Consider the following 12,290-nt stretch of genomic DNA (forward strand, 5'->3'; position numbering starts at 1 on the left):
GGCTCCTCTAGTTGTAAGCACGGTTTTTATTAACGGATTATATTGCCGGTGCGACTGAGAAAACCACAGTCAAAGCACAGTTTTTAACAATGGATTGTACTGCCGGTTCGACCGAGAAAACCACGATCAAACTCAGGTTTAATCCTTAAAACGGCAATTAACCCACGGTCAAGCTGAAATTCAACTCTTTTACTCTTTCATTTTTTGTTAATGGATAATTTGATAGTTTATTTATGGGTTTTTGTTTTTATTTTAAATGTTAAAACTCTCTTTTGTTTGTTTGTTATTAAATTTCGGTGTGAACTATGAATTATAATACTCATGGAGAGATTTCATTAGTTTAATTTTGAGTTATGTAAATATTTATTAATTTTGGGTATTAAGACTACTATAAAATGAACCGTGAACCTTTTAACCCGCACGGTTTGCAAATTAACTGCGGGTTTAGCGGTTTAACCGCAGGTGAATAATTGCTTGTTCGATTCGACATTAGAACCGCCCGGCCTAGTTGAAAAATACCGGTTAATCGGTGCGATCCACGGGCCGGGCCGGTCTGAATCTTCTGATAACACTGGCTAAGCAAACACAATTACCGCCACTGCAGTATCCCCAAATAACTGCGCACGTCACACAACAGAACTCGTAGTTTTACGGCCTTTTGCCCTTTAACGGCTGCCCCAGTCTGTCTGTCTCTTCTCTCTTCCTCCTTCGTCTCTCACGATGACGAATCATTGATGTGAACTCTGGAGAGACTGTAGTGGCAGTTCCTGCAAACCCTATCACTGGAAACCAATTCAAATCGATTAAATTCATCGTTTCTGATCGCTGACCAACTTCGATTCTTCTACTTCTCTACTTTGTCACGTTCAGATCGACGGTACAGATCGTGATCGATCCGGTAATTTTTATTAATTCGCATTGATTTGTGCTTGGGGTTAGGTTTTGAGTGATTGGAGATTTATAGACGTTAGAGAAGAGAGAGATTGTTGTATTCTTGGCATGGGAACTGAAAATCCTGGTCGTCCGAACTTCCCTAGGAGGCCTCCCTCGACGCCGTTTGCTGCTGCTCCTCCTACTATGGCGGCACCTTCAGTTGGATCTGAGGCTCCTCCTACAATCAGACCGGCTTTTCCTCCGCCGGCGGCTGGACCTTTCCAGCGTTTTCCTTCACCGTTGGGGCAACCGCCAATTCAACAGCCCCCTCCCCCGTCGCTGCCTGCAGCCTTTCCTCCCTCCTCTTTCCGTCCGCCTCCGCAGCAGATGCCCTTGGTTCCTATGGGATTCCCTCATCCATCAGCAAATCCCGCGTTGTCAAGTGCGAGCATTCCTCCTCCTCCTCCTCGAGTGGGTGCAGACCAGCCTTTTCATGGATATGCAGGCGGCCAGTCTAATGTGGCTTCTCAGGCTCCACCTATGCAGTCCCCTTTTCTTACTCAACAACCAGGGAGTTATACGCCTACACCACCCCCGGCAACTGCTTCCCCTTTTGCTGCTCGCCAAGGAGGTTATATGCCACCTCCGCCTGTCGGGGCCCCAACGGGCCATATGCAACATCCAGGCACTTTGCCTCCTGTAGGTTCTACCCAGGGATTGACCGAAGATTTCAGCTCCCTCTCACTCAGTGGCTCCGTTCCGGGAACTCTTGACCCAGGTCTTGATCCTAAAGCATTGCCTAGGCCTTTAGAGGGTGATGTGGAGCCACACGCATTTTCTGAGATGTTCCCTGGCAATTGTAATTCTAGATATCTACGACTTACTACAAATGCCATGCCGAATTCACAGTCTCTGGTTTCAAGGTGGCAATTGCCTCTAGGAGCAGTTGTTTGCCCTCTTGCAGAAGCTCCAGAGGGGGTTAGTATCTTCTTGCATTTCACATTAGGCATGAAATGATTATTGCTCTTTTGAAGATAGTTTAATCTCGTCAACTGTGCCTTCAGGAAGAAGTTCCCGTTCTTAATTTTGCCTCGACTGGTATTATTCGTTGTAGAAGATGTAGAACATATGTGAATCCTTATGTGACATTTGCAGAGGCAGGAAGAAAATGGCGTTGCAACATCTGTGCTCTACACAATGACGGTAAGTATGTATATGCTACTTTCAATTACAGGGACATTGGCCTTGTGCATAATAGTCTCTGCAATCAAACTTGTGTATGCTTCAAGTTTTTCTTGAATTGTTAATTCTTTTTAGTCACTGGACTAAAATTTATCCTTGCAATGAACCAACAAGTTCGATGTTATTGATTGAGTAGTTGTACAAAGTATTTGTGATTGAGGTTTTGGTGGTGATTATTTGCTGAGCTCCCTAGCTGATTTTCTTTTTCTTACCTTTTGGTGGTGCTGCTAATCCTTGACCTAATTTGAGACCCAGAGCAATGCTATTTCTAGGATGTGGCTATGTACAATTGCATTGTTTGTCAGGTTGAGAATCTCCTTTATCTGGAGTTGGGAATGGTTTATACTCAACTCTCAAGCACTGTGTGGATTGGGTTTCGGCTCATTTTTGCACCAATAGCTTTATGTTCTCCTGGAAAGTTCCCTTTAATATATTTTTTACTATTCATTTGGCTGGTATTTTATTTCGCATAGATTGTTTTTTTCATATACATCAATAATAAAAAAGTACCAATATATAAGAGCAGGGCCATTAGTTAATGATAGTTGATTTTGTTAGGGTTGGAGTAGATGGCGTCAGTTAGGAAAAGTAAAACCGCTGAGGTGGAATGGATGCGAGACTGGTTTAGGAGGTGGCATCTTGGTTACTTTTCCAATACGAACTAGTATTATTATGGGTTGATATTCATATTTCCAGTTAGCTATGCCAAAATATTCCAAATTGGTTATGTAGTTGGATGAATAAAAGAACTCCCGTTCTTATCAGAAGTTACCGGCTCCACTTGTTGGCCTGGTGAAGATCCTACATTGCCAAGGCTCTGTTGGATTTTGATTTTGTTGTTCATATGGCGTGATACAACTTTTTGTTTTGGCTATGACATTGTTTTTGATGGTCTAGTTGCTGATTTTTTTCACCTTTTATGTTCAGTTCCTGGCGATTATTTTGCTCATTTAGATGCTAGTGGCAGAAGAACAGATTTGGATCAGCGACATGAGCTTACAAAGGGTAGTGTTGAATTTGTTGCTCCAACTGAATATATGGTGCGGCCCCCTATGCCGCCGCTATATTTTTTCCTCATTGATGTTTCAATATCTGCTGTTAGAAGTGGAATGGTTGAGGTAAGCACTTCTAGCCAAGTAGGTTACGCCCCCTATTTGTGATGTCTCTTGTGTATATATTTTGAGTGTAATAATTGGAAATTTATGTTGAATAATGGCATATATACACTGGTATGTTTAAGATATGTTTATATCATATTCATGTGAAATAATTTTATACCCGGATATGGCATGCTGCTTATTTCTTAATCTGCTTGAAGTGTCCATACTGACTTCGAACTGCTGTTAAGAAATTATTTTTTTTGGTTATTGAGATGCCTTTTTCTTGTCACATCCCTTTTCTTGTGGTGCATTGGCTAGGTAGGTGAGATTGTGTGAGGCTGGGCATGTTCTTTAGCCTCAGTTATTTGGATGGACTAGGTTTTGTAAGTAGACTGGTAAACCCATTTAGGGTATTGTTTTAGATCTGTTTCTTGTCCATCAAAGTACAGAGGAAAAATGATGTTTCACTAATCAGAGCTATGATTTCTGCGGTACTATGAATGAATAAGTGGTCTTATTGTAAAACTCTCCTTTTCGGTTGTGAGTTTTTTTCGTGGTTCTTTTGAAAATTTCTACTCATGGGTCTATAGATTTTTTCCTTTCCCCCCTGTTTTATATATTAATATTTGCATACTATCCTGCGTAATAATTGCATCCCTCTTTGTGTGCATGTGAGGCTTTGAGCACATGTGGCTATGCATGTGCATATTTGTGTGTTCAAGCATGTATTTTGGCTGTGCATATTCTCATTCGTGCATATCTAAGACTCGTGTTGGCTATTCGCTTCTGTATACAGGTCGTGGCACAAACTGTTAAGTCATGTTTGGATCAACTGCCTGGCTTCCCAAGAACGCAGATTGGGTTTCTCACCTATGACAGCACCATCCATTTTTATAATATGAAGGCATGCTATGCTTGTCAACTTGGAACCTTGTGTTTGATGTAATTCATCGTTCTTTCTGAATAACTTGTGGATTTTTCTGGTGCAGTCTTCATTGACGCAGCCTCAAATGATGGTGGTTTCCGATCTTGATGATATCTTTGTTCCACTCCCTGATGACCTTCTTGTGAACTTGTCTGAATCAAGGACTGTAGTGGAGTCATTCCTAGATAGTTTGCCCTCCATGTTTCAGGACAATGTGAATTTGGAATCTGCATTTGGTCCGGCTCTTAAAGCTGCATTTATGGTTATGGTGTGTCAGTACCCCCACCCCTACTTTACCTTTTGATGGCATATTTCTTACTATCTTGTTAATCTTTTGCCCTCCTTCTTGGCGGTAGTCTTTTTCTTCCTGCTATTCAAAAAAGTCTGGTTGTCCATTCACCTTGCATAACCCCCCTTTGTATGCTGTATGCAGAGCAAACTAGGTGGAAAACTGTTAGTGTTCCAGAACTCTCTTCCATCCCTTGGTGTTGGTCGACTAAAGTTGCGAGGTGATGATCCTCGTGTTTATGGAACAGATAAAGAACATATGCTAAGAATACCGGAAGATCCGTTCTACAAGCAAATGGCTGCTGATTTTACAAAGTTCCAGATTGGTGTGAATATCTATGCGTTTAGTGACAAATATACAGATATTGCCTCATTAGGTACTCTTTTTCGTGTGAAACATGCTTTCCTTTAAGCGGACAATATCTTGATCTCTTTCTTATGTTTAACATGCTACCATTCCAAAATAAAATTCCTTCATGTCTTGTTTCATTTTTGTTACAAAAAATTGTTCTATTTGGTGTTTCATTCTTATTTCAGATGAGGAATTTTATAAATTTTTTGTTACTCTTCTTGGGTGCCCATCTACTTCCTCTAGTAACCCCCTGCCCTCCTTGCCCTTTTGATGGTGGGATATCAGAATAGGTTTTTTCTCATACGATGCCAACTCTACCTTCTATACTGCTTAGCACTATGAGTTTTGTACTTTTAACAATGCTTCTGACGACCTTTCCATCTCTGGGGCCTTCAGAAAGAAATAGAATGATATCTTGCATTTGAAATGCAATGGACATCTGATGTATTAGACTCGTCTCATCACTATCTATTTATGTAGGAACTCTGGCGAAATATACTGGAGGTCAAGTGTGCTACTATCCCAGTTTCCAGGCAACCATTCATGGAGAGAAATTAAGACATGAGTTAGCAAGAGATCTTACCAGGGAAACAGCCTGGGAAGCTGTTATGCGCATAAGATGTGGGAAAGGTATATTCGAACTGCGATGGTGAATGCTTTATAACACCCTTATTGTTGAAGAAATGCGACTTGCAAAATTAGCTGAAAAACATAAGCAAACTCTTTCTCATTCAATTGTCCCAGGGGTTCGGTTTACATCTTATCATGGGAACTTTATGCTAAGGTCGACTGATCTATTAGCTCTTCCAGCCGTTGATTGTGATAAAGCATATGCTATGCAATTATCTCTTGAAGAGACATTACTAACAACTCCGACTGTATATTTCCAAGTTGCCTTGTTGTATCCTTTTGGAGGAATCATAAATTGCTGCAAGTGAGCTAATCATATTTTGCATATATTGTGTTTTCATTTTTGGAAGAAATTAATTCTAACAAAAATTAGACTAAATAACTTGAAAAGGCTTGTAATCTAGTATTCCGTACACTTGCATTCCCTCCCTCCCTTCCCCTTGGAGCATTGCAGGACAAGATGGTTGTTTGTGACTGATTTATGGTCAGGGATAGGTAAAAGGTAAACAACTCTGGTGCACACGGATCCCGCAGTGGGTGGAGTCGGGGACAAGTAGGATGTGTGCAGACTTTACCCTCACATAATATGTGGAGAACTTGTTTTCAGGAATTGAACAACATGTGACCTCTAAGTTACATCTCCGCAACTTTACCATTGGGTCGCATGTTATGGTCTGAGATGCAGTACCAATTTATTTAATAGTTTTTGGATAGAAAGAATCATATGTTGGACATTAAGGCCCATTTTTATTTCTATATTATAGTTTTTTTTATCCCAGGGATTTATAGGTTATAGTTTCCAATACTTACATAGTTTTTGCCTTTGCTTTGTTTCTCAACTCATTAATATCGTCTAAGATTAAATTTGAATGAAAATAATGTGTAATTGAAGTCTCTTAACAACAAAAAGATACACTGCATCTTGCGGAGAAAGGCGCATCAGGGTACATACAGCAGCAGTTCCAGTGGTTGCAGATCTGGGGGAGATGTACCGTCATGCTGACACGGGTGCCATCATTTCTTTATTTTCTAGGCTAGGTGAGCTAACTGGATTTCTTTTCTAGTAGTTTATGTCTATTGATTTGAGATTCTTTTTAAATTGAAATAAAACGCATTGCAGCAATTGAGAAGAGTTTGTCAACTAAGTTGGAAGATGCGCGAAATGCTGTCCAGCTAAAGATTGTCAAAGCTTTCAAAGAATACCGAACTCTCTATGCTGTGCAGCACCGGTTGGGAGCCAGGATGATATATCCAGAATCTCTTAAGTTCTTGCCTTTGTATGGATTGGCACTTTGTAAATCAACTCCTCTCCGTGGAGGGCATTCGGATGTTCTGCTTGATGAACGCTGTGCAGCAGGCTACACAATGATGTCATTACCTGTTAAAAAGTTGTTGAAGCTTTTATATCCCAGTTTGATTCGAGTTGATGAATATCTTTTAAAGGTACAGTTTTGCAGCATTTCAAAATTCTGTTGTACTGCGGGAGCTTTATTATAGAACTTTAACTGAGCACTTTTATCTCGTATTTTGCAGCCATCTGCTCCATTTGATCAATTTATACATAATATGAAGAGGCTACCACTGACTGCAGAGAGCTTGGACTCACGAGGTCTTTATATGTCCAACGATGGTTTTCGCTTCATTTTATGGTTTGGTAGAATGCTCTCTCCTGATATAGCCATGAGTCTTCTTGGTTCAGACTTTGCTGCTGAACTATCTAGGGTATGTTCTGGTACTATCAAGTTCATACTTAAATGGCATGCGTGTTATATTGTCACCTTTTTGTGATCATTTCCAGGGTTCTCGTGAGTTCTCTCTCTAATGAGGTCATTGATTCAGGTTTTGTTCTTCAAAACTTGTTAGGTTGTGACACAAAAAAGAGCGCATTAGTCCTTTTCTGTTGATTTTTTATTTTGGTTTTAACTATTTCCCTCATTGTTGCTTCGTGAAAAGTAAGTGGGTGAAATAGAAGTGAAGGTTTTCATCATATGCTTATTTAAGGTCATTGTAAGACTGCTGTAAGCTGAGGCTTTGCCATCAATGTAGTGCCAATTCCCCAAAAAAAAAATGCAAACTGTTGAAAGTTTTTACAGTCTCTAAAACTACTCTCTTTTTTTGCACACAAAAAATATCTATTTAGTAGAAATACCAGCAAGGGGGGGTTCTTCTATCTGTTTTTTCCGACTCACCTCAACAAATTGCTTGATGAGTTGACCCAATAAATCTTTTTTTCACCCCTTTGCTCCTTCCAATAGGCCTATGGTGTTATTGGAAATTATCAGTTTATTTCTTGTGATGGGTAAAATCCTGCAATTTATTGGAGACCCTTGTTTATGATCACTGGTCATTAGATCATTCATTTACCTTCCTTATTATTGTATACATGTATATTTAAATTTGGTGTAATGCTGCTCCTAATGAGGTGGTTGTTGGCACCTGATGCTAAATAACCTTTTTTATTAATGAATCAGGTTACCCTCACTGAGCATGATACTGAAATGTCAAGAAAGCTCTTTGGGATACTTAAAAAACTTAGAGAGAGTGACCCTTCATATTACCAACTCTGTCATCTTGTACGACAAGGCGAACAGCCCAGAGAAGGGCTACTTCTTCTTAGGAACCTTGTGGAAGACCAGATTGGGGGTACCAATGGTTATGCAGATTGGATTCAGCAAATACATCGACAAGTCCAGCAAACCTAGTGATTACACTGGTATGAATATGATATTGGTTTACATTGTTTGTTTAAAAGTTGCCTAGGAATCTTTTTGATTTTTTTTCTAATTGGTAAGGAAATACATTTAATGGACAAGTGCATTATTTGACTAAAGAATAAGTTGTAAACTTAAAACTCATAGGTTGGAACACAACTGGTCCACTTGGATCTAATCGATAATGGTGGTGTATATAGATCTAATACTGCCCTACCTTGTTGAGGTTCGACTTTCCCCAAAGGAAAAAACAATCTATTTTTGGTAATTCAGGTTTGAGGATTTTTAATTTGAACTAAATTTTGACAGATTTTCTTTTATTGTCATCAATTTCATGCATAAGGTTTTCCAATTATATTTGTGTCCCCATCTGCTAATATTTTTCGCCCTTCATTTGCACGTTGGATTTTGAATTGAACTTCACAAAGACAAGAAAGAAATAAACGGGAACAATTATTAAAATGCAACTAGTGGATTTCAAAACTGAAAGTGCAACTAGTTGATGAGACACTTGAGCACTTTAACATATTAGTGGAAGCAATCTGAAACCATATTTGCTTCTTGTGTGGTGGATTTTCGTAAGAATCTGAAAATATCGGTTTTCATGTTTGGCATCTTGTGCTCAACGGTACAGGAGTTTTTTGCTGCTGGCATGGTATGATTCCTATCGGTGGCGTGTCAAATGTCATGGTCTGCATCATAGAAATATAAGAGGCTGAATTCACCGCCAAATTACCTTTGCCTCGTGGTTTAGTTGATAAAATTGATCTTGAAACATTTCCGGATCACGAGTTCGTGCATTCTCACATGATTCATTAACAAGAGATGTAACTCTAGTTGTTTAATACCATGCGGCTGTCAAACTGGAAATTAGTCAGTCAGAATTTTTGTACGCAGAAGCATAATTATTGCTAGTGATCTTGCTAGGGGTGTTGTATTTTTCTCCTCTCTTTTTTTGGTTACACATTCAGGCCTTCTAGGCATTGTTTGTTATGCTCGCAATGGTATTGGATTTTGTTAATAACTTAGATATCGTTTCATATTGATTAACAGGAATACTCTTTTCTTTCCGGGTATTTTGAAAGACATTGTGAAGTACACTTGAATTTCCTTCAATAGGATATAATTGAGCATAATTATTGCAAATGTTATTGGTAGCTTGAATATCCTTCAATAGGATATAATTGAGCATAATTATTGCAAATGTTATTGGTAGCCTTACTAGGTCTTTCCATCTTTCATTTTTTTTTTCTTCAGGATGACATCATTTTCTTTGGCATGGATTTCATTTTGTTACTTCTCTGAAATCGAGTTTTTTTTCCTTACTGTATCCCTTCGGATCTAAACGTGAAAGAGGGTCTTGTTGAGTTCTGTAAATTTTCTGAAGTCGAGGTCACCATCAAATGTTGCATGCCTTCAGGGGTGGATGCGTTTTTCTCTTTCATCGATGTATATGCATTTGCTTGAAGGTTATGATATACGAGTTGTTGCTAGGGAGTCTTTGATGCTATGCTGAAGCTTACGGCCTCAGTGATATCAAAAATAAAAGGGATCCCTAATTTTTGTTGTCCCAAATATGATGTTTTATTGCAGGGGTGGTTTGCATTTAAGTTGAAAATAAAGCCAGCCATTCATTGTGTCACCTTATTTGGGATAACTATTTTGTGGGAGCCCCATCTGTTAACATGCATCTTGTTCTACATCTTCAATGCGTCGGGGCTGCTTTTGATTAAAGTCCGAACAAAGCAACCTGTTTACCTCTTCGATGCCTCCTTTTAATGCAGCTGGTAATAAAAGGCTTTTGCATTAAATTTATTAGAGACAACAAAATAACACAGCAAATGAAACTTTCAACGGAAAGTTTAGTTAGATTGAAAGCACTTTTAATAGCTAATATCGCTTTCAATAATGGAACTTCAACAATTGACCAAAAAAAAATCAACATGAAAGTCACAAATCCTGATCAACTCCATTGTCTTTCCTGAATATTAAGAATACAAAACTATATTAATCTAAGTATGCTATCCTACAATGTCCAGGACATTGTATTTGAGCCTATTTGTTGTAACTTGCAAGTCTAATTCTCTTCATTGCCTAACAAGGCTAGAAGAAATGACTTATTATCTCCAAATGTGGCTCTAGCCACTACATCATCGAGAGACACCTTGTTTTTCTTGAGGTAGAGTTCCTTGATATCTTTCAGGTCTTTTTCTGCACGAGTAAGGATCACATGGCTGAGAGCATCTTTATCAATTCCTTGTGCAGTGTTGGTTGCATTGCGCAACACCTGTGAATGCCATGAAAACCAAAAAACTAAATTAGATTATCAGGAATAAGCTGCAAATTTGGATTCACATATTTCTCTTGTATGTATTTATAATGTACCTTGACGTAATGTTTTTTAGGGTCTTGAATGCATTCAATGACAGTATGCAAGGCAGTTAGGTACTCGTTGGTTGGATCACACATCAAACCCTGAATTCCAAATGTTGAGTATATGGATTAGAATCGAAATACACATCCTCCTTTATTGATCTCAGTAAGTAATGTAAGTACATTTGCATGTATGATGTGTCAGATTCTTAGGAAAAGCAGGCTCAGGTATGTATCATAAATTCATACTATATTTCATATCATCGTACCTTCCTTATGGATGTGCCGTAAATATATCGGTACCGTTTGAAAGTAGCATTGAGTTGTGCCTTGCTCCTTGTACTCAATATTCTGATCATCTCTTCGTGGTTATAAGCCTTTTCTTTGATTTCATCATGAAGAATATTGGCTTCTGAAACCGACACTCCCTCGTCAATTTCTTCACCATCAAACCTATAACAGCTTACCATTCCAACCAAAAGCTGCAACCAACATTCATAAACACACTCAAATCATATGTCAAGAAGAAAAATTTAAGGTGGCATGAAACATAATGTACTTTTCGAATGTCTCCGGTGGTGCGAGAGGCAACATCTTCTTCGAGGGAATGATTGTAAAGAGAGCAGTAAGCACGCTTCACTGTCAGCAGATCCTCTGGAGATCTAATGCATGCAATTTCAATGAGTACCCTACAATCAGGTGGTGTTCTATGCAATGCCTTATTCGCTAAAGTAGCGTCTCGATCAACAGGATCCAGAGTCCAATGGCACATAGCTTCCTATAACAATGGGGTCAATACAGAACAATTGCATGGTTATATATATGTATACACAACGTAGTAGTTATTGTAAATTCAGTTGGGTAGAAAACCTCAAAGTGCCCAGAAAGCTCAGACTTAAGTTGCTTGATAAGATCCTCTTGATAAATCTCATGGTAAGCTTGCCTTATAAGCTTCCTTTGAAATGAATTTCGATGTCCTAGTATCGAAATTATCACCTTCTCATCCGTTCCCAATCCTGACAAAAATTATGGTAAGATGAATTCTTATTAACATGATAAATTAGGATATATGAAGCAATACTAAAAGAAAGTGAAAATAGATATATGATGATCTATATGATGGACTGTAACTGGGATAAGAAAGTCCAAACCTAGACAAGCCTTCTTGATGTCTAAAGCATCTTCGGCTGCAGAGAAGTCCTCCGGAGCAATAAGGGTAGCCATGCTTTTGATGTTGAAGCTATAATACAGTATTATGCTCCACTTTTATAAAATAGCCTACATATTACTCTAATATATAAAACATTTATGCCTCACTAAATGGCATCAATGAGAATAGCCTAACATTTATGAGAATAGACTTGAAATTTAGCTGAAATGGAACCGTTAAATCTCTTGAACAGCAGTAATTCAATAACTCAACGTCAATGTCAAAATAAATCGCAAACAGTGTATAACTCTTGCAATTACTCCATCAATATATACTATGTCAGTTTCATGAGTTAAACAGTTTTCACTTGGACAAAAATAAAGCATCACTGCGATAGTAACTACTCCACTGCTATACTTTGACTTGAAGTAAAGAAGTCAAGGATGAAGGTCAAAATGTAATGTTGCTCTACAAAAATAAAAATCAGAATTCTGGATTATCCTGTTTAATGTAACAGTCTGCTCCACCATTAGTCATGAATTTGAGATGCTGTATTGCCAAATCCAGATAAAGCAAGCTTCCCCTGACATTAAAAAGAAAATGTCTCACCTAGTGAGGCAAAAAATAATATAATAATAGAAGACCT

The 12,290-nt window shown here is 38.6% G+C and overlaps 2 protein-coding genes across 3 annotated transcripts; one reads left to right on the forward strand and one right to left on the reverse strand.

The window, feature by feature from the left end:
* Positions 1-598: 598 nt before the first annotated feature.
* On the forward strand, positions 599-9,696 carry LOC119990822 (protein transport protein Sec24-like At3g07100). Of its 2 annotated transcripts, none has more exons than XM_038836945.1 (13): positions 599-1,851; positions 1,938-2,076; positions 3,043-3,233; positions 4,012-4,119; positions 4,205-4,408; positions 4,574-4,805; positions 5,261-5,410; positions 5,525-5,681; positions 6,321-6,448; positions 6,531-6,853; positions 6,944-7,132; positions 7,882-8,123; positions 9,379-9,696. In XM_038836945.1, the coding sequence occupies exons 1-12, from the start codon at positions 1,000-1,002 to the stop codon at positions 8,110-8,112; spliced, it is 2,904 nt and encodes a 967-aa protein (XP_038692873.1). In that variant the 5' UTR covers positions 599-999; the 3' UTR covers positions 8,113-8,123; positions 9,379-9,696. The 2 variants fall into 2 exon arrangements, with proteins under 2 accessions (XP_038692873.1, XP_038692872.1); XM_038836944.1 differs by lacking the exon at positions 9,379-9,696 and adding an exon at positions 8,756-9,197.
* A 262-nt stretch (positions 9,697-9,958) lies between these two features.
* Positions 9,959-12,263, reverse strand: LOC119990823 (annexin D8). The gene is made up of 6 exons (XM_038836946.1): positions 11,646-12,263; positions 11,365-11,510; positions 11,054-11,272; positions 10,764-10,976; positions 10,507-10,596; positions 9,959-10,408 (listed from the first exon to the last, which is right to left on the reverse strand). The coding sequence occupies exons 1-6, from the start codon at positions 11,716-11,718 to the stop codon at positions 10,199-10,201; spliced, it is 951 nt and encodes a 316-aa protein (XP_038692874.1). The 5' UTR covers positions 11,719-12,263; the 3' UTR covers positions 9,959-10,198.
* Positions 12,264-12,290: the final 27 nt, after the last annotated feature.

Source organism: Tripterygium wilfordii, chromosome 22, assembly GCF_013401445.1.
Source record: "Tripterygium wilfordii isolate XIE 37 chromosome 22, ASM1340144v1, whole genome shotgun sequence".
NCBI classification, from domain to species: domain Eukaryota; kingdom Viridiplantae; phylum Streptophyta; class Magnoliopsida; order Celastrales; family Celastraceae; genus Tripterygium; species Tripterygium wilfordii.

Bases quoted from the DNA above. Each gene is read 5' to 3' on its own strand.
- LOC119990822 (XM_038836945.1), top strand. From the start codon at position 1,000: ATGGGAACTGAAAATCCTGGTCGTCCGAACTTCCCTAGGAGGCCTCCC. The intron at 4,120-4,204 runs GCATGCTATGCT...TTTCTGGTGCAG, and splicing joins TCCATTTTTATAATATGAAG to TCTTCATTGACGCAGCCTCA. The intron at 5,682-6,320 runs GTATCCTTTTGG...AACAACAAAAAG, and splicing joins TATTTCCAAGTTGCCTTGTT to ATACACTGCATCTTGCGGAG.
- LOC119990823 (XM_038836946.1), bottom strand. From the start codon at position 11,718: ATGGCTACCCTTATTGCTCCGGAGGACTTCTCTGCAGCCGAAGATGCT. The intron at 11,511-11,645 runs GTTTGGACTTTC...AATTTTTGTCAG, and splicing joins CATCAAGAAGGCTTGTCTAG to GATTGGGAACGGATGAGAAG. The intron at 10,977-11,053 runs GTACATTATGTT...TGTTGGTTGCAG, and splicing joins CCACCGGAGACATTCGAAAA to CTTTTGGTTGGAATGGTAAG.